The 26,471-nt window shown below is 44.3% G+C and overlaps 1 protein-coding gene across 1 annotated transcript; it reads right to left on the minus strand.

Moving 5' to 3' along the window:
- Positions 1 to 2,060: 2,060 nt before the first annotated feature.
- On the minus strand, positions 2,061 to 7,124 carry eomesa (eomesodermin homolog a; the record flags this gene model as incomplete). Its single annotated transcript, XM_083773339.1, has 6 exons — positions 2,061 to 2,829; positions 3,830 to 3,891; positions 4,250 to 4,408; positions 5,059 to 5,180; positions 5,767 to 5,921; positions 6,379 to 7,124. The coding sequence occupies 6 exons, from the start codon at positions 7,122 to 7,124 to the stop codon at positions 2,061 to 2,063; spliced, it is 2,013 nt and encodes a 670-aa protein (XP_083629465.1).
- Between the last annotated feature and the right edge of the window lie 19,347 nt (positions 7,125 to 26,471).

Genomic DNA, 26,471 nt, shown 5'->3' on the forward strand with positions numbered 1-26,471 from the left:
AGGTGTTAATTGGAGTTAGTCAGACTCTTCACTTGCTGTCAAGGAGTCTGACAACAGAATTAATTAGAATTCCAGAGTATGTAAATCGATTCAAATGGGTAATGCTTAAATGAGAGGATTTGGGCCGTTTCTCCACTAATGAGGAAAGTGGTCTTGATGTGAATGTTGTGACCTATCGCTTTGTGCATGTCGTCTCTAATGCTTTAATGGCTCCTTTAAGAGAGGCCATGTGTAAATAAAGATAGTGAGATTTCCCTCGCTTGACTGCACAACGCACCATCGTACATACAACAGAACGTCTTGAGTTGTGAGCTGGTGGGTGAATTGTTCTCCCTTCCACTTGTTTTTTACAGTGGACGTAAAATAGTCGTCGACGTGTGAAAATCTCAATGTTAAAATACAGAGGCCCTATTTAGACCATTGTGAGTCATGTGTTAACGTAAGCTATTTCAAGATAAATTAATAATACATTTTATTCCTAACGCACTTTACATTTGAAACAAATCTCAAAGTGCTACACCAAGAGAAGAATAAAATAAAATAATGCATAAGTATATAAAAGGACTAAAATAAGGACAATTCATGCATTTCGTGGTCAAGTATACTGCTAAAAGGTTAAAAGCACACCGGGCATCTAAAAGTCCAAATGCCTTGTTAATTGCAAGTTTATAATTGTTATCTTGGATTCGATTGTAGCCTTAATTTCTGGACTTGCTTAATTTTTGAGACATGGCATTGGGGGTTGGGCCTCAATGTACTGTATAGACAAATCAAAAATATTACATGTTGGTTACCCTAAAATGTTGGATCCGCTTTATGAACCCTCTGGATTTTACTGTGTAGTGTAGGGGCATCATTGAAAGTCAGTCAGTATTAATTTGTAAAGTGAGGCAATTCGTATCCCGACTCCCAATCAATTGCTCGACAGAATTTCACCTGGACTATTTATTAAATTAGGTAAATTAATAATGAAGTGTTTTTGCCAAATTGATCCCGATCCAACAGTGCTATCTTTCAAGCTTTCCTTTTATGTGTAGCATACTTATTTTAAGTCATTTATTTTAGGCTTTCGCCTTTATTTTATATATTTTATGGAGGGACAGACAGTAGGCTGACAGGAAATGGGGAGAGAGATGGGGGGGAAGACATGCAGTAAAGGCCGTCGGGATCGGGAGTCGAACACACGGCACACTGCCAGACTGGATTACCAGCCAAGGTGCCTGGAGTGGACCACTGTGCCATGGCCCAGGCCATTTTAAGTCAATTTAATGCAGAATTATTCAATGACTTCACACTTCCTGTTGTCTAGCTCAGTAGGCCTGTAACATAACTGACACCCATAACATGCACCTGTAGTATAAAGATATAGGCTGCACATTTGCACAATGCTTTATGAAAAGCCGTTTTATTAGCCATTTCATAACACCTCCATGAAGACAATTTGTACAAGATACACCACATTCTAAAGTGCACAAATACTGTACAACAAAAAAGTTGCCTACTTTTAAATAAGCATGAAATAAATTCAAATAATTCACAGGTCTATAAGAAATACAAAATTTAAATGGAAAAGTAAAGGGGGAAATCTGGACATGTTTAATAGAAAAATTAAAACAATCTATGATTGTGCTTGTGTGTACTCTGTTGGACAGAGAATGTGACAACCTTGCAGATCAGTTTGGAGATGCAGTGATTACTACAACCAGTCATACAGAAGGATCTTTTAAGACGTTCTCATCACTCTGGATGGAGAGCCCTTCCAAACAGTTCAAGTTGACACGACCCCTGAGAGCTTATAGCCTGCAGGTGAAGATGAGTTCTCCAGAACCAGTCAGGACTGTTGCTATTAAACAGGAACCTGAAAACCTGTGCACTAGGGGGGGTCATTAAACAATCTTTTGTGCATCTTGAATGGGGTGCGTGCGGTCAGGGGAGGTGGGGGGGAACCAAGCTTTGGCACCTTTAGGAAACAATAGAAATGGAATTATATGGAATGAAGTGCACTTAAAATAAAATAAAGATTAAAATAAGCTTCATATTCAGTTTCAATAAATACAGTCTTAAGGGCTTGTGTAGAAGGCATAGTAGCCACCCATCCCTTTGGGATTGTCTTTGTTGAACTCCTCTGTGGTCAAGTCCTCACACTTGATGGTGGGCGAGTTCTCCGTACTGGACCCCCCGGGGGATAACCTGCGTCTCTTGCAGCCCATGGAGAACACGCCCGAGTCACTAGAGTCCACTGACTTCAGGGAGTGTGATGTCTCAATCCAGGCAGCTGGCGGTGGCGGGGCACTGTCCTCCGACAGCTTGTCTTTCGCAGTGGTGGTGCCCAGCTGGTCATCCGCGAAGGCCGGGGGGCTGGGACGCGGGGACCAGGGGAGGCCCGTGGCCACCTTACGTTGGTAGGAGCTCCTGGTGCCCCAGCCGGCCGCTGCCATCGAGGCGAAGGCCGAGTCGGGGTAGTAACTGAGTGCGTGGGAGGTCTGCAGGGGCAGGGACTTGATGCCGTAGGACAGCAGGCTGCCTGTGGAGTAGTCGTTGTCGTAGGACAAATCTAGCTTATTGGAGCCCGCCTGCTGTACGGGTGTGACGAACCAGCGCTGCGCAGCTGCGGCCGCGCTGGCATCGTCACCCTGCGGGGAGAGGAGGCTGTTGGTCTGGGGCACCGCCCTCTCGCCTGTATAGAAGCGGTTCTGGGGAAGGTTGTTGACGAACTGGTCTTGGAAGAAGGGCTGCATGGCATAGCGGGCTCCGGGGACGATCTGGTGGGAGCGAGGGGAGTCCGTCGGCGATGGGGTCAGTCGGTCATTCTCTGGGGCTGTGTACATCCTAGAGGTCGATAAGAAAAAAAGTATTACTCACTTGAACCCTATCATATCATCCTATTCTGGGCGCACGGGGGGGGGGGGGGGTGGCTGCTTAATTCAGCAAAAATAGGGTAGGCCTATCTATAATCTTGCAACGTGTTGTGACCTTGTATTTTCAGCAAGGAGTTTTAAATGGAAAAGAGTGGACCAAGTACAGCGTGTCCCACAGGGCTCTATACTTATTTTTGGTTGGTTTCCCGGTTTTGTGGGGAACGCTTTCACTGCAAATAGCCGATCTACAAGCTCACAACGCGATGTGAGCTCGTTGATCTGCCATTTGCAGCGAAAGTATTCCCCACAAGAGGGATAATAATGAATTGCATTTTTATAGCGCTTTTCCGAGTGGTCACAGCGCTTTACAATGGTTCATTCATTCATACATTGGGAGGTGAAGCAGCGAACAGTCGACGCCAGCGTCCTCACTTCCCACATTCACACACAACTGGTGGCAAGCTCACACCGACCAACTCATTGGAGGCAATGTAGGGTGCAGTGTCTTTCCCAAGGACACTTTTCGACATGTGGACAGGAGGAGCCGGGATTCGAACCGCCGACCCAGGGATCATTGGTCGACCTGGCTACCTCCTGAGCCACAGCCGCCCTGGTGGGGTTTAAGTGGTTAAGGAGACAGTTACAAACAACCAGTGATTGCACGTCTTCAAAAAAGGGACAACATCATTCTCATTACACATAAACAGGTGAATGATGGACTTCCTAGCAATTTATTTCCAGAGCATAATGTGTTGGAGTGAAGGTAATCAATCATTCATGATGGTTGCTCGCCAAAAAGAAACATACTTTGTTGGTATGCGGCAACACCGTAGCGTGACAAGAGTTCAAATTGTGCTTTAGTGTTGTGCAAACAGACAAGCTAGCAATACAAAACCTACGCATTTCTTAACCTATATAATACAGGAAGTACAGATGTGGACATACGGTACTCTCACTTAAAATGCACTTACGAGTCATAATTGTCCCGGAAGCCTTTTGCAAATGGGTTATGATCTATCTTCAGCTGTGTGATCTGCAAATGTATTAAAAGAAATGAAATTGAACATTCAAATAATCAAATTTAATTATCCCCTCTGCTAAAGATGAATGATTTGTTTTAAACTATAAAATATCTAGATAATTCAAATGATCACTAACATAATTTCAAAAATACGATTTGCCTTATATATTCTATTATATTCTAAATATATATTTTTTGTCTTTTGTTGTTGTATAATATTTATTTTAGTTTATTAGTTTATTTTAACGGGACAAGCATATTCATGATCATTACAAATAAATGCAACGTAAATACGCCGGAAAAAGTAAATAAATAATTGACAGTTGCATGTGGATCAAATCAGACGTGTTAATTTGTGCAGAGAGCTTACATCTGTGTTCTGATACGCAGTGACGGCAATGAACTGGTTTTCAGGGAAAGTGAAGGTCTGCGTCTTGGCCTCGTTGCTCATGTCCTCCACCCCGTCCTCCGTCACCTCCACTATGTGAAGCCTGGGCTGATACTTATGAAGAGACTGCAACACTATCATCTGGAAATGACACAGACCATGTTATTATGATGCTGTTACTTGACAATCGGTTCTTCAACAGAATGTTGTGTGATGAGAGTATAAAAGAAAAGTTCAAATCTAAACATGCAATGTAAAACCCTTTCATTTAAATTGTGGGTAAAAATAATAAAGAAAATACACAGAGGATTGTGTGTAATATGTTTATCTAAAGAAAATACACTGAGGATTGTGTGTAATATGTTTATCTAAAGAAAATACACTGAGGATTGTGTGTAATATGTTTATCTAAAGACAATACACTGAGGATTGTGTGTAATATGTTTATCTAAAGACAATACACTGAGGATTGTGTGTAATAAGTTTATCTAAATAAAATACACTGAGGATTGTGTGTAATATGTTTATCTAAAGAAAATACACTGAGGATTGTGTGTAATATGTTTATCGCCCCCAATGGAGAATGAATACACGCAACGCCCTGCTGCAGGCAGCAGGCTTGCATGACGTTAATAAAGGACTTTTATGAAATTAAAGAAAAGCATTGATAAATTCAATGATTTATTTTTAAATCATGAGCTATTCAACAGAAATCCATAACCAGTGAAACCCTAGTCAACTTTAATGCTGAATTCAGAACTACTGCATGATCTGAAATGGTAAAATCTCACCTGTGTATTATTGTTGTTGGCTCCTTTATTGTTGGTCAGCTTCAGTTTTCCAAAAGATATTTCTTGCCTCATCCAATGAGCTCCAGTGTTTGGAGACTCAGGATGAACATACATCTTGTTACCTATAGAGGAAACAAATATATATATACAAAAAATGATCAATAAAACTAGGATATACACAGAATCCTTTTTAATTCCATAATTTGTCACTATACACTTCTTAGCCGATGTGACATTTTCAGTGAATAACGGATAAATAAGGAGGGGGTTCGTTTAAATAAAGAATATGCTAAGAAAAATAATGGTTTAATTGAATTCAAATCCATACGTAATCTCTTCATTTGGCCTAGAATATCAACAAGCTTAAAATAAATATATATTTCTTTAAAACATTGTTGATTGTTTAAAAAAAATTTTTTGCCATAAAACAAAGACAAATCTGTAATAGGCTATACGTTTTTCCCCATATGCTGGACTTGTACTTTTATACAATCTCTCAAAAGTAGCATGAAGAATACATACCGACTAAGATTCTCTCTTAGTCTGTATGTTAAAAGTTTTCGGACTTGACCAATGAATTAAAACAAATATTTGGCCCACATGTCAAGTGAAATTGATAACCAGTGATAATTAGGCCTACACCAAGATGTGCGTAATTCTGTAGTTCTCTAAAGTTTGGGTATAATAATTGTAGCCTATATAACTCACCCTGCATATTATTGTCAGCCTTCCCACAAGTGACCCATTTCCCTCCTTGAAAGCGCCAATGGTTCGGATCTGCCAATATTACTTCCACAAAGACGTTGTAATGCGCTGTGAGGTTGAGACCGGTGATATTGAAACTGAGAAATGGAAACATCCGCCTAAAAAGTGGATCAAATGCATCAAATAAAAATCATCAATCTCAGCTGACAAAAAGCATCATTTAATTCTGTTGTTGCAATTAAAATCCCCGGTCTGCTTGACTGAATCAATAGATATCACAATATTATTTCCATTAGCAAATGAAGTAAGCTATAGATAAATCGAATAACGCAGTCATAATTCCAACCAAAACGAAATCCCAAGCATTAACAACATTCAAACTTAATTTCACGCATTGCATGAATTAAACTGTTTATTTAGCCCAATAATTCCACCTGTGGATAAAACAATATATATAGGCTAGGGCCTATATGCAGCGAGGTGCGCGACTGGGAGAGCACGAATCAAAGATAATTAAAAACCATAAATCAAAGCGAAATGGATACAGTGGTACTGTCAGTGGTCCTAATAAATTAGGAAGCCAATAAAAAAAAAGAACACAGGCAATCTCCTTACCGGCCCTGTTTGGTGATGATCATTTCCGTCTGGTGCCGGTGGAACTTGAGCCACAGAGGCCGGTTACACAGATAGACCTGAGCCCTGGCTCCGGCGGCGGAGCCCGGCAGAGACATGGCGCCCAGGCCCGAGCCCGTCCCCGGGTACGACGGGTACAGGCAGCCCGGACCCTGGCCGAACTGGTACCCTCCTCCGCCGAACTGATGGGCCCTGGCGGTGCACACGGAGGACGAGGAGAAGGCGCCGGTGGGAGGAGGCAGGACCGAGCCGTAGTGGAGGGAGGCCGGGTACCTGGAGCCGTTCGGACCGGCGTAGCCGGCTTGTCCCGCCGCGTACGGGAAGAGGGAGCACGGGTTGGACACGTCGGAGCTCGCCGGAGGCGGAGGAGAGATGAAGTACCGGTCGGAGCCGAGCTCGTCCAGGCTGTAGCGACGCACGGCGGCGTGCAGGTCGTCCTCACCGGCGAGGACCGGCGAGCCTTTCCTCCCGCCGTCGGGGTTGGCCTTAGTCCCGGTGGTGGTGAACGTGTCTGCCTCTCCCTCGCCCATCATACCGTTGTTGTTGCCCAGGTATTTTTTTGCCGCGTTGCCACCACCAGGCTCGGGTTCAGTCCGGTCCACCTCTTGGTACTCGAGCTGCGACGGCGGCCCCCCCGGGCTATTGTTGGCGCTGTCCGACGACGAGAGGTTGTAAAACGTCTTGGGTAAATTAATGCCGGCGCTGGGAATGATATTCTCTAGTTGCATTGTGTTTTTAATACGATTATGTATTGGAAATTGTGTTCTATTTTGTAACGCTCAATAAGACTTCTAAAGTCACTCTCAGGCAGCCAAGAGGCGACACCACCACCACCAGGCGTCTTGGATCCTCTCTCTGCGTCCCCTTGTCTGTTAGAGCAGGTTTTCACCTCAGATTATGATGTGCACATGGATTGTTCAAGGCTCTTCTTATAAGACGTGACTTCACCGCACGTCCACGGGGGGAGGGACTATGTGTGGATCCGTGGAATTTGTCCCAGCCCTCTTCTTCCCTGACATGATGTCCAATAAATAATAGACTAATGCTTTTTAATTTAATTGGACAGCGTCTTCTTCATCGACATAAACGCTTAGCCTTTCATATGTTATAACTCGCCTAAAGACATTTTTTAATAGGCCAAAATAAAACCTAATTTAAAGCATGTGGGTTATATTATTCTATAGTCTATTTAGAATGTTAAATTCTGGGCGAATTCCCCTAGCTGTCGTTTTGCGTTTGGATAACTTTGGACTGCAGGTGGACTGAAATACCGGAAGACTTATGTGGACATTAAGCGAAAAATAAACTATAGACTATAACTTAATTTTCAAGCTTCATCAGCAAAATTGTAATTTCCATTTCCCCCGTCTTTAGAAAACAACTCTGTAGCACATGTAGGCCTACATACACATCGACTCGTAAAACAAAAACTTACTCACAAGAGGACGAACAAGAAGAGCTGCACAACACGGAAGTTAATTAGATTTCACGTGTGAAACTTTTAAGGGTCAATTAAGGGACGGACCTCCTCTCTTCTGGTTTCAAACAACAACACATTAATGTAGGCCTATATTTAAGCATCAACAGAACATCCTTTATACACATCGATGGATGAAGTATACTACAGTAACTACACTTATTATCGCTAACGTTTTACCAACAATTTGGACTCAGCAACATGTTTGTTTGTTTAGCCTATTTGTTTATTAGGCTATACGCGTATGTCTAAACAAGCGGGTTTGAGCCGTTAAGGATCGAGCAAATTAAAAAAATCACCAGATGATTTGTGATTTTATTTTGTGTAAAATAAAAATAGTTTCGAATATTGCATATAACGTACACCACACCAAATTAAAGGCTGGCAGTGTATTGGCCAAAATTAGTAAAGCCTATATGCATTGGGGGTCATAGACCTACATTTAATAAAGCAAATGGCCTAATTAATTGTCTATGAGAATTCATGTGGAATCTAATGCAAAATAACCAGCGTCTCGAAATTATGTAGGCCTAACATTAAAGCGTTATTATTTGAAAACCGTTTCAAATTCGAATGAAAGAAAATAAAAGGCCAAATACAATTTGATTTAGAAAAACAGAAGTAAAAATATATCATCCAAGTGAGGTATCGATGTGTTACAGAACGAAATGCTTTCAACGTTTTGACTGCTGCATTTGGACGTGTGTGTGTGTGTGTGTGTGTGTGTGTGTGTGTGTGTGTGTGTTTCATGTGTATAGGCCTACACATGAAACAAGAAAATTAGCAAACAAATAACTGCCTCGAATTTTTATCATAATATTCATTCATTCATATATTCACAAGAAAATAACATTTAGTTAATCCGTTTTGACTTGAGCTGCGCCCTCCATCGCGGATGATCGCGCTCTCATGCTGACAATCAAACTGCCTAAAACAGTCCATCGCCAGATTCTGCAACGCTCAGGCATGAACGCTACAAATGAACGAATACGAATGTGTATTTTCACATTATAGCCTACACATTCGTATTCGTTCATTGAGCATTTTACTATTGAGCGCTAATCGGCATGCATCAACTATTGTGTTTGTGTATATGATGAGAGAGTGAGTGTGAGATATGACAGTGACACTGACACCGTGGTGCACGGTGCAAGCTATATCCACCGTGCTCTCTATTATTTGTCAGTCACTTGTGTGATGTGTGTATCCCACTGCAGTGTGTTGCATCCTGCACGCAGTGATGACGTGTGTGTGTGTGTGTGTGTGTGTGTGTGTGTGTGTGTGTGTGTGTGTGTGTGTGTGTGTGTGTGTGTGTGTGGATGTTGATGTGTGTGTGTGTCTGTGTGAGTGCTTGTGTGGTTTGCAAGTGTGACAGGGAAGGAAGGGTGCGTGTGTGTGCATGCCGTGTGTAGGCCTGGACTGGCCACTTGACTACAGGTGAGTGGTGCAGCCACTCCAAGGAACAGCAATGTGTGCCATGTCTTGTCCCTATATGTCTGTCTGTTTAGACTTAGAGTACCAACAGGTGACAAAGTGGCGCTATTGAGCTTCACACTGTGCACAGGTGCATGATGGGAAGCTGAGTTTATAGTGTAACAGGCCCAGACCAGAGCACAGTGCAGTACAGACTTGCATGCAGAGGTGTATGATGAGAGTATGGGATCCGATGGTAATTTCGACGGAGCATTAGTCCGACATACGGGAACAACGGTTGGACTACCACTCGAACATGCGCTGCTCCCGTGCTTGCGGTTATGGTTAGGTTAGGTTTGAGGTAGGTTGTCGGTCTAATGACTGTCAGACCAGTAGTGTCGGAACTAAAGCCTGTACCCGTACAGTATACAGACTATAGTTTGACAACCATAGTCCGACAACCAATAGTCTGACAACCAATAGTCTGACAGTCAATAGTCCGACAACCAATAGTCCCACAGCCAATAGTCCGACAACCAATAGTCTGACAGCCAATAGTCTGACAACCAATAGTCCGTCAACCAATAGTCTGACAACCAATAGTCCCACAGTCAATAGTCCGACAACCAATAGTCCCACAGCCAATAGTCCGACAACCAATAGTCTGACAGCCAATAGTCTGACAACCAATAGTCCGACTACCAATAGTCCCACAGCCAATAGTCCGACAACCAATAGTCCCACAGCCAATAGTCCGACAACCAATAGTCTGACAACCAATAGTCCCACAGCCAATAGTCCGACAACCAATAGTCTGACAGCCAATAGTCCCACAGCCAATAGTCCGACAACCAATAGTCTGACAGCCAGTCAGACAACTATTAGTCCGACAGCCAATAGTCCCACAGCCAATATAGTCCCACAGCCAATTGTCCGACAATCAATAGTAACCAATAGTCAGACACACAGTGTGTGTGTGCGACTGTGTGTGCGTGTGTGCGTGCGTGTGTGCGTGCGTGCGTGCGTATACGTGTGTGAGAGAGACACACAGAAAAGTGTGTTTGAATATTTTTTTCCTTTGCGTGATATGTGTATAGCCTATATGTGTTGGCAATTATGCAGTGAACTGTGTGTGTGTGTGTGTGTGTGTGTGTGTGTGTGTGTGTGTGTGTGTGTGTGTGTGTGTGTGTGTGTGTGTGTGTGTGTGTGTGTGGGGGGGGGGGGGGGGGGGGGGTGCAGGGGTGAGAAGAATTTAGGGAAAAGGGGGATTGGAACATGTGAAAAGCTGAGGGAGAATCTCAGTCGGAGGCAGATTGGCTTGTGACATAAATGGGGGAATAAGAGCCATGGGCCACCAGGGGACCGCATGCTCATAATCTGGAAATGTCAGTCAAGGCCAAGACCCTTACAGGAAAAAAATAATACAAATAAAAAACACCACCCAGACATGGCAATTAAGTGCTCTTTGCAAGTACTCAGCTCAAATCTCAAGAATCCAATTTCATTTAAAAAACCATGCATGTGATGCCACCATCAATACATGCCATTTTCTGTTCACATCTTTGGTGATATCGTAGCCTACATAAACATTTTTCCTTTAAAGAAATTTATGTTTAGATTTCATATTTGTTTGCAGTGCATTTCTTAGCCACCTGAATCCTATATCATCCCATCTCATATATAGCTAATAGGCGAACATTTGGTGAAAAATGGCAGATCTACAGTGCAATTATTATGATGCATTGTGAGCTTTTAGATCAGCTATTTGCAGGGCACTCAAGGTCGCCGTACAACAAGTTAAAAACAGTTGACACAAAACACAGTTAAAAGCAAAAGCAGACAATAATGTATAGCTTGCAGCAGAAAACACAGATCATCCATAAGCCTGCCTAAACAGGTGGGTTTTGTGGTGGGTTTGAAATGAGGTGATTGAGTCTATGATTCTTATATCAGGGGGGAGGGAGTTCCAGAGGTGAGGGGCAGTGCAGCTGAAAGCTTTTGACCCCAGGGGGGGTTAAGCAGGACAGACAACTGGTAAGGCCATTTAAAGAAATCTAACTGAATTGGAAAACTTGTGTGTGTGTGTGTGTGTGTGTGTGTGTGTGTGTGTGTGTGTGTTTCATGTGTATAGGCCTACACATGAAACAAGAAAATTAGCAAACAAATAACTGCCTCGAATTTTTATCATAATATTCATTCATTCATATATTCACAAGAAAATAACATTTAGTTAATCCGTTTTGACTTGAGCTGCGCCCTCCATCGCGGATGATCGCGCTCTCATGCTGACAATCAAACTGCCTAAAACAGTCCATCGCCAGATTCTGCAACGCTCAGGCATGAACGCTACAAATGAACGAATACGAATGTGTATTTTCACATTATAGCCTACACATTCGTATTCGTTCATTGAGCATTTTACTATTGAGCGCTAATCGGCATGCATCAACTATTGTGTTTGTGTATATGATGAGAGAGTGAGTGTGAGATATGACAGTGACACTGACACCGTGGTGCACGGTGCAAGCTATATCCACCGTGCTCTCTATTATTTGTCAGTCACTTGTGTGATGTGTGTATCCCACTGCAGTGTGTTGCATCCTGCACGCAGTGATGACGTGTGTGTGTGTGTGTGTGTGTGTGTGTGTGTGTGTGTGTGTGTGTGTGTGTGTGTGTGTGTGTGTGTGTGTGGATGTTGATGTGTGTGTGTGTCTGTGTGAGTGCTTGTGTGGTTTGCAAGTGTGACAGGGAAGGAAGGGTGCGTGTGTGTGCATGCCGTGTGTAGGCCTGGACTGGCCACTTGACTACAGGTGAGTGGTGCAGCCACTCCAAGGAACAGCAATGTGTGCCATGTCTTGTCCCTATATGTCTGTCTGTTTAGACTTAGAGTACCAACAGGTGACAAAGTGGCGCTATTGAGCTTCACACTGTGCACAGGTGCATGATGGGAAGCTGAGTTTATAGTGTAACAGGCCCAGACCAGAGCACAGTGCAGTACAGACTTGCATGCAGAGGTGTATGATGAGAGTATGGGATCCGATGGTAATTTCGACGGAGCATTAGTCCGACATACGGGAACAACGGTTGGACTACCACTCGAACATGCGCTGCTCCCGTGCTTGCGGTTATGGTTAGGTTAGGTTTGAGGTAGGTTGTCGGTCTAATGACTGTCAGACCAGTAGTGTCGGAACTAAAGCCTGTACCCGTACAGTATACAGACTATAGTTTGACAACCATAGTCCGACAACCAATAGTCTGACAACCAATAGTCTGACAGTCAATAGTCCGACAACCAATAGTCCCACAGCCAATAGTCCGACAACCAATAGTCTGACAGCCAATAGTCTGACAACCAATAGTCCGTCAACCAATAGTCTGACAACCAATAGTCCCACAGTCAATAGTCCGACAACCAATAGTCCCACAGCCAATAGTCCGACAACCAATAGTCTGACAGCCAATAGTCTGACAACCAATAGTCCGACTACCAATAGTCCCACAGCCAATAGTCCGACAACCAATAGTCCCACAGCCAATAGTCCGACAACCAATAGTCTGACAACCAATAGTCCCACAGCCAATAGTCCGACAACCAATAGTCTGACAGCCAATAGTCCCACAGCCAATAGTCCGACAACCAATAGTCTGACAGCCAGTCAGACAACTATTAGTCCGACAGCCAATAGTCCCACAGCCAATATAGTCCCACAGCCAATTGTCCGACAATCAATAGTAACCAATAGTCAGACACACAGTGTGTGTGTGCGACTGTGTGTGCGTGTGTGCGTGCGTGTGTGCGTGCGTGCGTGCGTATACGTGTGTGAGAGAGACACACAGAAAAGTGTGTTTGAATATTTTTTTCCTTTGCGTGATATGTGTATAGCCTATATGTGTTGGCAATTATGCAGTGAACTGTGTGTGTGTGTGTGTGTGTGTGTGTGTGTGTGTGTGTGTGTGTGTGTGTGTGTGTGTGTGTGTGTGTGTGTGTGTGTGTGTGTGTGTGGGGGGGGGGGGGGGGGGGGTGCAGGGGTGAGAAGAATTTAGGGAAAAGGGGGATTGGAACATGTGAAAAGCTGAGGGAGAATCTCAGTCGGAGGCAGATTGGCTTGTGACATAAATGGGGGAATAAGAGCCATGGGCCACCAGGGGACCGCATGCTCATAATCTGGAAATGTCAGTCAAGGCCAAGACCCTTACAGGAAAAAAATAATACAAATAAAAAACACCACCCAGACATGGCAATTAAGTGCTCTTTGCAAGTACTCAGCTCAAATCTCAAGAATCCAATTTCATTTAAAAAACCATGCATGTGATGCCACCATCAATACATGCCATTTTCTGTTCACATCTTTGGTGATATCGTAGCCTACATAAACATTTTTCCTTTAAAGAAATTTATGTTTAGATTTCATATTTGTTTGCAGTGCATTTCTTAGCCACCTGAATCCTATATCATCCCATCTCATATATAGCTAATAGGCGAACATTTGGTGAAAAATGGCAGATCTACAGTGCAATTATTATGATGCATTGTGAGCTTTTAGATCAGCTATTTGCAGGGCACTCAAGGTCGCCGTACAACAAGTTAAAAACAGTTGACACAAAACACAGTTAAAAGCAAAAGCAGACAATAATGTATAGCTTGCAGCAGAAAACACAGATCATCCATAAGCCTGCCTAAACAGGTGGGTTTTGTGGTGGGTTTGAAATGAGGTGATTGAGTCTATGATTCTTATATCAGGGGGGAGGGAGTTCCAGAGGTGAGGGGCAGTGCAGCTGAAAGCTTTTGACCCCAGGGGGGGTTAAGCAGGACAGACAACTGGTAAGGCCATTTAAAGAAATCTAACTGAATTGGAAAACTTTACCTCCATCATGAATGTTTTATGTTTGCTTTGAGGTACTGAATAAACACCCCATGAAATCACTACTAATCTTACAGGGAAACAAAGATGATGACACTGGACAGTGGGCTACAATGTGAAGAAGAAACTAAATCAATACATTGCTTTTAGGCCAACACAACATCAGGAGGGACCATTTATTCTGAATGGCCATATATTAGAAGTCCCACAGGCCTTTGTGGTAGTGGTGTTGGTGGTGGGGATGGTGGAGATATGGAGCGTGAGTGTGTGTGTGTGTGTGTGTGTGTGTGTGTGTGTGTGTGTGTGTGTGTGTGTGTGTGTGTGTGTGTGTGTGTGTGTGTGTGTGTGTGTGTGTGTGTGTGTGTGTGTGTGTGTGTGTGTGTGTGTGTGTGTGTGTGTGTGCGTTCGTGCGTGCGTGCGTGCGTGTGTAGGGGTTAATGGGGAAGAAGAAGCTTCCCCAATAATCAAAGTATACCAGCAATAGCATGTTAAAGTTTGTACGTCAAGTTAAGGCAAAAGCATGTCAAAAGCAGGCTACAATATATGTAGGTCTGTACAGGTCATTCAGTAGGCCTACATTCTATTGGTAAAAGATCAATGTATTGTTTATTTTATCAAAGCTGCAGTAGACACTAAATCAAGTGGTTTATCTCTGCCATAAACAGTATGCCAATATTAATTGGTTAATTATACAGTATATTGAAGTATAACCTTCCATAATCCAATAGGCTATTGCATTATGGAAGGTTATAATGGTTTATATAGGGATTGGTTGTTGACGTTGGGTTTTGTGTGCTACAGGTTCCCTGAAGAACCAACAATTGCCCGACACGTGTCAAGAAAATATGGAGAGTAATAATGAACTTCCCTCTATGAATTTCTTCTCAACCATTATACTTTACAGCTATGTTTCACAGACGACTGCAGGCCTGCGGGGAAAGAATCTCGATAAAACAAACGGTAAAAAAGAAAAGCACGCACACACATGCAATGCTATACTGTGTTTAACGGCCCCCAGGTTTAAGTGTGTTGGTTTTTCAAAATGGCTCCGAAGCCACATTTGCCCGTTTGAAAGTTAGAGACCAAGATAAACTTGATTTACACTACACCTATAAATAAACTAATTCCAAATGAGGTGGATGCACGGCTCCCACTCATAAAGGAGCTCCCGCCTGTGACCTGTCAGCGTGTTCCTTGACCACCCATAAAAGTCCAAGGGTGTCTGAGATGACCTGCTTTGGCCCCGGGCCAGGGGCCAGCACGACAGGGGAAGGGAAGTCTTACCATATTGTTGTCAGAGCAGATCATCAACAGAGCACATCAAAGGAATACATTCCAGGTTTTATGGGCCAAGGGCAGCTCCTGAAGCCTTTGCCTGTGAGTGAATTCATGTACCCCATTGCAAGGATTAATAACGCAAGTCTCATTAGAGATCCCCCACCAACTAGCCCCCTGGAGGGGTGAGGTAGGCTACTGGGAAACAGGGCCAAGTACAACGCCGTCCCGTCCCAGCCCCGCTTTGCTCCGCAAATCAACATCCACCAGAACGTTTTTATTGTAAAGAATTTATTTAGCAGATTTATCCAGGACGCCGGCAACAGTATATTTTCCAGTGTGTTGGAATTGCAAACATTTAATCAAAGCGGCATTCCTTGTGCGAGTAAAGCTTATGTTACAGACACGCTGCTGTCTTCAAAGATAGGAAGGTGACAGCTTGCATGAATTTCCATTTGGGGACATATTGCTTTCATCAACGTTTTGCTCTTTTTTCCCCCTGTTTTTCCTTTTGCAATTATTTCCACCACTTTGTTGGGTAACTTTCTAGAATTGAGCCTTTTCCTGCTTTTGTGCTCAAATTATGTTATTAGTTTCAAGAAAATTGCTTTATGTAAAACCAAGAATTGGTTACATATTTTCAACCCTTCTGCTGTTTCCAAACTCAAAGAACATTACAATATGTAAAATGTATTCATGTATGGCATCATGTAGTCATTTCAGATGTCATTCCAGCAGAGCAAATTATCATGGAATGGGGTTCTCCCCCATATAGGAACCCTTACCAGTGAGACCCATGGGAGACCTGTGTATGTATGCAGTACAATGAAATTCAACGTTTGAATTCCTGAAACTACATTAAGGAAAATGCATCCAGCAGAATGCATAAAACCGTGGGATGCTATGATACTTTATGTTGTATCAACAGATAAGCCTCCTCAATGTCAGCATGTTACTGTGTGTGTGTGTGTGTGTGTGTGTGTGTGTGTGTGTGTGTGTGTGTGTGTGTGTGTGTGTGTGTGTGTGTGTGTGTGTGTGTGTGTGTGTGTGTGTGTGTGTGCGTGTGTGCGTGCGTGCGTGTGTGTGGTAGACAGTCCATGGATGTATGCATGTGTGTGTCTAGTCCAAGGGAGGGATTATTGCAGCATTGTATCTGGGGATATGTAAGCTCAATACTTTCAATATGAGGAGGTTTTCAGGGGGCAATGATAATCCACTGTGTTAAGATAAATCTTGGAAAAAAATCAGCGGTACTGACTGCATTCCAAGGAGATAGGATTGAGGGTACAGAGACTGTATTTGATCCCCCAAGGCACGCTAACATGATTTTTGGATTACTGCATTATAGAAAGTGTCACCCAGGGCCCATGGGAGAGCAGCATGCAGCACAATGTGGAGCTCCTGGCCAGGATGAGTCTCAAGCATGTGTTCCTCTTATGTGACTTTTCGCCTCCTTCTTACAGTGAAAATATGTCCTGGCCAGCGGTGGTTCCGCTGGTTTTCTCTTCCTTACTTGAAGTCTTCAGGGTTCCGAACAGGGACATCATTTGGAGACCCAGGGAATGGCAAATACCACCCCTAAAATCTAATTCAGTTATTTTTCTCAACTCCTAAATTGGAGTTGAGAAAAATCCTAAATTGCTTCGCGGCACTTTGGGAGCTTGTACATCTGCTATTTTTTTAAATAGGCCTAAGGTTAGTTTTTCTGAAACAATGCCTAAGCCTGGAAATCAAGGAGAAATGGTTGAAATGAAGGAGACTCCTGCAGAATCCAGCAGGGTTGGCAGGTATGCGCCATGCATGGTTCGAAATTTCGTTGAATTAAATGAAAGACCCCTGGTCTATTTGCAATACCTTCTCAATCCAGTAACACCAATACATTTGTCTGTCTTTCTTTCTTTCTTTCTTTCTTTCTTTCTTTCTTTCTTTCTTTAAACATTTCATTCCAAACCTTTATGCTCGAAGGTTACCTTCATTTACAGTGACAATTAGCGAACAATATAAAACAAAGCAGCAGCAGCAAACAATGAAACTGGATGTTTCTAACCAACCACAAGATGTTTCCAACCAATTCTAACCATTCAGTCTCAGTCTAGACATGAGCCGCCAAAGGCAATGATGGGTTGCGTCACGAGGTGACAACTCCCTGAAACGCAGTGGGCAGATCAATGAGGCGATTTTGACACTTGAGCAATATACCCACCCTTTCCCTCTCACGTGTCATCATGTGCATAACATGGGGACCGCGGATGCCAGTCCTTTGGCCCCAGGCTCACCCTCATCTCCACTTTAACATCAACCTTTGTTGACCCACTTCTCTCATCCCATATGCCTCTAAAACACCAGAGGAACCGACACGAGGGGACAGAGAAAAATGGCAGGTGCTAAAAGTTTGATGCTGCCGTAGCCATGGATGTATACGTATGTGTGCTCTGCAGAACGTGAGGTGTAAGGAAGGGAGGGAGGGTGGCAGAGTTGTATCGACTCGGCATTAAGCCTCCAAGATAGTGCACCCCCGTCCCTCTACTCTCTAACGGATTGTACTCTCTCTATGGGGTAGGTTGGAGTGGCGTGCGTTTGAGGGGAGGGGAGGGGCACAGCCTCGCACTTGCAACCAGTCAACCAACCACATGCAGCCGCCAACGCACGGCACACCGAAGAAGCACAGCCCAGCTCACCCCTGGTACCTCTGTCCTTTCCCATAGCACTATTACTGCCGAACAAGCTGGGCTTTTATCACATTCCTAACCCTGACTCAGAAACTGCATTTCGGGAGGACTCACTTTCTTTTTTTTTGGGCGGGGGGGAGGGGGGGGGGGGGGGGGCAGAGAACACAAACAGATTTACACCACAGGAGCATTCGACTGCTGCTCCTGCCTCAATGTGGTTAAATCAGTGAGTCAGAAGTGAGAATGTAGAGTTTTAACACTTCTCTCCCGCTGTATGAAAGCTTTCTATAGTGACACGGAGGAAAGCCCTAGCTGACTGACTGTCTATACCAAACAAGAGAGGCATATGCTGCATGACAAGAGGGAAGCTACAGTATGCAGACATGCTTGGAGCAGAGGGATGCTGCCTATAGGGACTCCATTTAACCCACTGGAGGGCCACCAACAGTGTTTTCAAACAAACATTTTCATGTCAAGGACCCCCTAATTCATATTTTATGCCAGGGCCACAGCCACCTATTAAGGTCTTCTCCCATATCTGATTTCATCCCAAGGCTTTCCAGGAAAGTGCTCTCCGAACCTTCAGATCCTGTTCAGTTGAGTCAGGGGTAATTAAGGCACTGATGAAAAGGAATTTTGGTATTCCAGCAATGAGTAAAACGCTCCCAAAATATATAGTCTCTGTGACACACCTAGGGGCCACAATCTGCATTCAAAGATGTTCCTAGAAGCTTTGTCATTGGTCGAAAAAAACCCGGTCGAAATGACTAACCAATCAGGAAGTAGACAGGCAAATGGACCAATGACAAAGCTTCTAATAAAATCTTTGAATGCAGATTGCGGCCGCTAGATGTGTCACAGAGACTAAATTATTTTGGGAGCGTTTTACCCATTGCTGGCTGTCTGAATACAAAAAAGGGCCTGGGCCTGGTTGTTTTTCTCTCTCACAAATCATGGGAACACTGGCTAGTGAGCCTTGTCTACTCACAGTGGCAGGTGGACCTCAAATGCAGGAAAAAAAAGAAAAAGAAAAAACTACAATATTAGGCCCCTCTATGGCTTCATTTGAATAGATATCTCAGACATTAAGTAAACGTTCTTAGTCCTTTGGATCGTTCTCTGTTTTGAAGGAATGCATCCAGCAGCCATTAGATGCAATTAGAGACCACAGAATGCTATTGTATTAAAACATTCCATGTAACTTGGCAGCTGTATAATTTAGATGTACTGGACTGCACACACCATGCACACGCACGCACACACGCACGCACGCACACGCACACACACACACACACACACATACACACACACACACACACACACACACGGTCATATGTCCACACAACAGAGAGGGTCCTGCGTGCAGTGAACCCTTTCAATATTGAGCCCAGACTCATGTCTGGTCTGTGTATTTACATGCAAATGGTCTACAACAATCTGTGGCCCCGTTCATCTGCTGTGGCGTCTGCAGCCGTCTGGGCCTTGGGACGGGAGCTGTGAGTCAGATGGAGGGGCCACATCAGATGGGCTCCCGCCGATCCGGAGCCAAGCGCTGCACTCCTCGGAGGGGGCGTGGAGAGAAGCTGCCCGCCTGGCAGCCATTGAAACAGCAGGGACTCCCACACAGTGTGGAAGACATGGTTTGGTCTTCATCTACTTGCTGGAGAGCATGGGATGTGATTTAGACCAGTGTGTTCCATCCATTTAGACCTGAGGTCGATACTACAAATGCCTTCTGGATCCTTACAGTTTTCTGATAAACCTATCAGTGGTTCTCAAACTAAGTTTTCTACAAAAACCTAGGTGTTTGTAAAGATGATTTTAAGCTGACAATGGTAACAACTGAGGAGGTACTTAAACAACTGAGTGCCCTTCAACCCCACAAGGCCACTGGCCATGACAATATTCCCTCCAAATTGCTGGAAAATACTGCGGCATGGTCATGCTGGACCTCCAAAAGGCTTTTGACACTGAACCACTCCATACTGGTTAACAAGCTAAAAGCAATTGGTTTTGATATAGCACATCAGTGAGCTGGATGCAATATACCTGGAGGGGAGAGAACAGATGGTATAGAGGTGAACGGAACACTGTCCCCTCCCTCCCTCCCAGTGAGCAGTGGCGTTCCACAAGGAAGCATACTAGGGACTTTACTGTTCCTAATATATGTAAATGACATGACATCAGCGTGTGACTGCAACTTGTTCCTGTTCGCAGATCGGACAGGAACAAACTGCAGATTGAAAAGGCCCTCAGCTCTGAACTCGCTAGATCTGATCTGCACCTGGCTCGCTGATAACAAACTATCTTTACACCTGGGAAAAACTGAATCCATTCTTTTTGGATCAAATAGTAATCTCAGCATGGCAGATGGCTCCTTGGTTAGAGTGTGTGACAATATTATCACACGAGAAGATGAAATTACCTACCTAGGTTCCATCCTGGAGGCAAATCTTTCCGCATTCTTTCTGCATGGGGAGACACCACATCTCTCTTCTTGGTGTCAAGCTGAAAATGTTTGTAACCCCTGATGTAGACACTTGAAGAGAGAGGATTTGCATCCTTGGACTGAAAGATCATCTTCAGGCTGCGAGGAGTTAGCGAGGAGTGTTAATGGCTGTAGAGTGCAGACAGAGATAATGGCTGTAGAGTGCAGACAGAGACTGTCTTGTAAGTATTTCTCTTTTCAGGCCATGACTGACTCCCCCACTTTTCCAAAATCTTGTGCTGTATAATTCAACATATTTGACACACCTTTTACTTGGAGTCTTGGACTTGATTCACCTCTGCCATTTAAACCCTCACCGCTATCAGTACTAACACGTACGTTTTCACATTTCTTTTTTTTCCCTTTCGCCTTTATTTTATATTTTTTATGGAGGGACAGACAGTAGACTGATGGAAATGAGGAGAGAGATGGGGGGGAAGACATGCAGTGAAGGCCCCCGGGATCGGGAGTCGAACCCGCGGAACACTGCCAGACTGGATTACCAGACAAAGGTGCCTGGACCACTGAGCCACGGCCCAGGCCACGTTTTCACATTTCCGAGAGATGCACAAAGAGCGGGGATCCCCAACAAGATCCAACCTTCCAGTCAAAAGTGATTCAGCTGAGGAGGGACAACCGAGCCCTATAGGTGTGAACACTCTCCAACAGCACAAACTAGTGATCACACCTGTACGCTTTGACAGGGAAGCCCCTAGCTGCTGTGGTTTGTGTTTGCATGTGTGTGTGTGTGTGTGTGTGTGTGTGTGTGTGTGTGTGTGTGTGTGCGTGCGTGCGTGCGTGCGTGCGTGCGTGCGTGCGTGTGTGCGTGCGTGCGAGCGAGGGTGTGCAGCGCAGCAAACCAGTGTGGGAGGTGTGACTTGAGGATCTTGTGATTCAAGGTTCAACGTCTTTATTGTCACATGACATACACATACAATACAGTAGCACTATGGGCAAAATAAAACAATAGAAACAAATAAACACACTCTGGATGCATTGGAATGATGTAAATGCAGGCATACTGTACATGTGCTTCATGCTTCAGCTTCCTGTATATTCGATCATCTCCTTTGTTCTGCTGATGTTAAGATGAAGGTTGTTATGCTGATGATATCACAGTCGGTGTTCCTATGTATGCTGATGATGTCACAGTCGGTGTTCCTATGCTGCCTCAGCATTGTCAGTAATCAGGCCGATGACAATGGTGTCATCAGCCAAACATTATGATGGAGGCTGATCAGTGCCGTAGGCATAGGGTAGTATAGTTGCAGGCCCTGACGCAGGCTGTTTCGGACAGGCCCTTGCGGAAGAGAGAGCCTGGAAGAGACAGAGAGAGAGAGAGAGAGAGAGTGAGCCGGACCACCTACGGGCCCTGATGCGACTGCATCCCTTGTATCCCCCACAGCTAGGCCAGTGAGGCTGATCCTGACGGCGAATTAAGTAAGTGTCCCTCTTGCAAGAGAACTGAGGGGGTGAGCCATGTTTCTACCTGTCCCTCAACACCAATATGTTGAGGGACGGTAAATAACAAGGAACAGTTTACTCAGCAGCAGTGATTCGGATTTCTGAGAAGAACACCGATAATATGCACCAAGTCTCGGTGTACATATATGTTTATACGTCTGTAATCCACGTAAGTCAAAACCGCTCGCCACCACCGACACACGCGTTCCACACCCCCACAGGCAGAAAACCGCTCGCCCCCAAACGACACACACGTTCCACACCACCGAAAACCGTTCGCCCCCCAAACGACACATGCGTTCCACACCACCACAGGGAGTGCAGTGCCCGGTGTCGAGTCCGTCGGATAGCCGGTTGTCCAGAGCCAGCACAAAAGCCTCTGCCCGGGCTCTGGACCTGATCACCCCTATCTCCATATACGGCCGCTCTAGTTATAAAATGTATAATCATAATCAGCTTTTTTAACTTTTGTGTATTTTTTAAATATGTTTGGGCCCTAGTTTGGTGTATTTACATTAAACCCACCAGTATAATTTAGGCTGCCAACATATACACGCCAGTGATGACGATTGACAACTATGCTGTTTTACTTGTCCTGTTATGTTGACTACAGTCATCAGAGATTCACACTGATTCCTATTCATCCTGCCAAACTTGCTTGGTAAACCTGAGCTGAAATTCATCCCATTTTCCATCCCCCCTCTTGTCATATTCCTGCCAGTCTTGGCAGGATGGAAATGGTTTGAGGGTCAGTGCAAGGGTAGGTAGGCTGGCATGGTATGGCATGGGAAGCCAAACAAACAGTCCAGTGGTCCATGCCAATCAACAGCATACTGCTATTTGCTCCTTGTTGCTCTCTGAGATTCCTGCTCTGAACAGGGTCACTGATGTATGTCTGTCTGTCTGTACTACTACTACTACTACTACTACTATAATAATAATAATAATAATAATAATAATAATAATAATAATAATAATAATAATAATAATAATAATAATAATAATAATAATAATAATAATAATACATTCAATTAAGAAATATATATACTTTATGTATAGCTACACACATGGCTATAGCATAATATGCACATGTAGCCTATATGTGTACTTACTGTAACGTATCTGTACACAAGTGTGTGTGTGTGTGTGTGTGTGTGTGTGTGTGTGTGTGTGTGTGCGTGCGTGCGTGCGTGCGTGCGTGTGTGCGTGTGTGTGACCCTGCAGCTTGCTGCCTCCTCCCTGGCGAGGCCAGAAGGCATGCTCCTAAAACCCTGCCAGCTCTGCCACAGTCTGGGGCCACTGATGTCACCGTGGCAGGAGTCTGTGGGCGGCTGCTATTGGTGAGTACACTGCTAACACCGGAGACATGCTGGAGTTCCATCCACTGCCTGTCTAAATCTGTGCTTTGGTTTATTTCATCTTTGGGGCCAGATGCAGAAAGGGCTGTTTGTGTGCTTGTGTGGTGTGTGTGTGTGTGAGCCCGTGCACATGTGTGTGTGTGTGTGTGTGTGTGTGTGTGTGTGTGTGTGTGTGTGTGTGTGTGTGTGTGTGTGTGCGTGCGTGTGTGCGTGCGTGCGTGTGTGTTTCTATAAGAATAGATAATAATAACAATAATAAATATTATTAATGCACATTATAATGAGGGCTTTTCATTTAAAAGTGAGTGGCAAGTTTGATAAGAGTCCTCCCTTTCCATACACCCAAGCCCCCCCCCCCCCTCCCCCCATCTGTGTTTATGGTTCAGCCCTGTCTCCAGTAAAGACCAGCAGCAGGGGTGAACCATCACATTTGGTGCTCAGCGTGGGGGCGCTTGGTGAGCTGTCGTCCTTCAACTATCTGTAGAGTTTTTCTTCCGTCTTTTCAGTACAACTTTTGGACTAACCTAATTTGCATCTGCTAATTAGCTCCTGTTAGCATAATTCAAATTCATACACATGACACCCCTTTGAAGCTAATGAATAGATACATATCCAGACAACTCGCAAAGAACATTTAATGAGGCTCAACTTAGTCGGAAATCTGCAAACTTCCGTGCGGAGGATGATCGTGTAAACACCTTTCGTGTCCCTGCTGTAGGCCTATATGATCGTATACTGTACATCATATATAATCACCAGCTGCTGTAGGCCTATACGCTGATCGTATACTGTATACGTCATACTGTATAATCACCAGCTGCTGTAGGCCTACATCTTCCCTCTATTCAGAGCACACATTCAGCACCCAATAACTCTCCTAAAAAACATAGGTAGATCATGAAGCCCAATTAATATTTTACTGTACAACAGTGTCGCACTCTGAAAATCGAATAGGGCATTCCACAGAGCGCTGCATGGGAGCTTTTAGGTCTGCTATTTTTAGGCGCAAGACACCATCATACGATGCAACATACATTACGCATAATTATGCCGATCCACTTCTAATACCAAGATGAAAAAGAAGACTTTGTGCACAGGGCACATTTTTTACTTGAATCCGTCCATGATATCAACTGTGAGAGCTATATGTGATTCTGAGCTCCACCGACTAGACCACCCATGTGAATCTAAGACATTGCTGAATGCAACAAAAAAAACACACCATTGAGTGATGAATATTCATATGCATATGAAAAAAAGAGAAAGGAAACCTGGTTGAATATGATTCATCTCATACAGCTGGATGATCAGATAGAGGAGAGAAAAGGCTTCCAGCCTCACAGGTTGTCAGAACCGGCGGAAGAGAAATCATCTCAGAGGACTTGATTTGCTCTTCTCTGCGTGTCACCAGGAGTTATTCCTGAGTGGAGTTCACAGCTGCTGCTGCTGCTTCAGACATTTCCATATAGGAACATGCAGGCCTGCACCGCGGGAACTCGCTCTGTACACCTCCAGTGTTGATTGAAACTATGGCAAAAAAAATTCGTCGACTACCTTTTTCACTGAAAACTAAATATAATTTTTTTATTTTAAATAAATTAAGATAGGATGACTAAAACTATGACTAAATATATTGACAATTTTGTCAAGAAATATAAACTAAGAAAATGTTAGGCAGTGTCTATAGTGGAGAAGAGATCCAGTATGAACTAAAAGACAATTAAGTAATGTTATGCTGAAAATAAATCATTAAATAGCAGTTCAATCAGGACAACTCATGAATGGAATATATATTTATGGAATATAAAATGAGCAATATTTATTATGGTTTGGCGATGAATTGGATCTCCTTTTTTGGTACTCTGATCAAGCGCATCAGTCTCAACCATAGGGACTCCGAATCCCCCGTAGCCTAAACAGCAGATCCAAAACGACAGGTGGAAGCTGGGGTGGAGGAGGGTGAGCAAAAAAGATTTAAGCAGACAGCAGCGCAGCAGTATCAGTATGCAGCATCAAGCAAGTAGGATGAGCAGGGCAAACTTCCACTTTAAATAGCTGGTATGAAGCTGGAATGAGTGTGTGAGGGATACAAAAGCAGAATCGCAGATCCGACACACCAAAGGTATACGACATGCGGAAACAACGGTCGGACATGCAGATGATGCGGTCGAACATGCTCTGCTCCCGTGCTTGCGGTTAGGGCCCAATGAACGGCTGCCGGCAACTGCACTGCTCTGATTTTCCTGACTGAACTTGCTCTACGCATGTCAGTGACATGTCAGTGACAGAGATGCTCATATCTTCAAGCTCACAACGCGTCACAGCGCGTTGGCTATTTCAGCACGCAACCAAGTCTAAAATCAGCCATTATGACACCATCAAGGCCTGCCAAGTATATTTAATAATAAAAAATAAAAATAAAGTGACTGTGAGCTTGTAGATCTTCTATTTATAAACTAGTTTGTGTCCCAGGCAAACATCATATTTTTCTTTCGTGTCTCGAGCTAAAACGTTTGGGAACCACTGGTCTACTCTACTCATGTGTTGGAGAATCTGTGCGTGTCGGTATCTCTCTAATGACACACTTGTGTGCATTCATACAATGTACAGTAGGCTATGTATAGCACATACACGCATGTGTGTATGTGTGTGTGTGTGTGTGTGTGTGTGTGTGTGTGTGCGTGCGTGCGTGTGTGCGTGTTGACTTCCGTCTGCTCCCTCCAACCGGTTGATCTTTCACATTTCACACGGGCAGGAGAGACAGGAGGCTGCCAGGCTGTGCCCGTACCGACTACGGTACGGTTAGCAGTGCCCGGCATTCATTAGCACCTCCCAAGCTGTCTGCACTTTCACCAAACGCTCTCTAGCTATATAGCTGACATCCTCTGGCTTCCCGCTCCCTGCGCTCATCACCCCGCGCGGCGAAGGCCTTCACCACGCGTTGGCTCTCCTCAGACACAGCTGAGGCGGCCTCCAAGCTTGGCTTTAGGCCTCGTCAACTTTGGTGGAGTTCCGTTACGGAGTGTGATGCACTACTATATAGGCCAGGGGGATGCTATGAACTTTGTC

Source organism: Protomyctophum parallelum (genome assembly GCF_964188405.1).
Source record: "Protomyctophum parallelum genome assembly, chromosome: 1".
Lineage (NCBI taxonomy): Eukaryota > Metazoa > Chordata > Actinopteri > Myctophiformes > Myctophidae > Protomyctophum > Protomyctophum parallelum.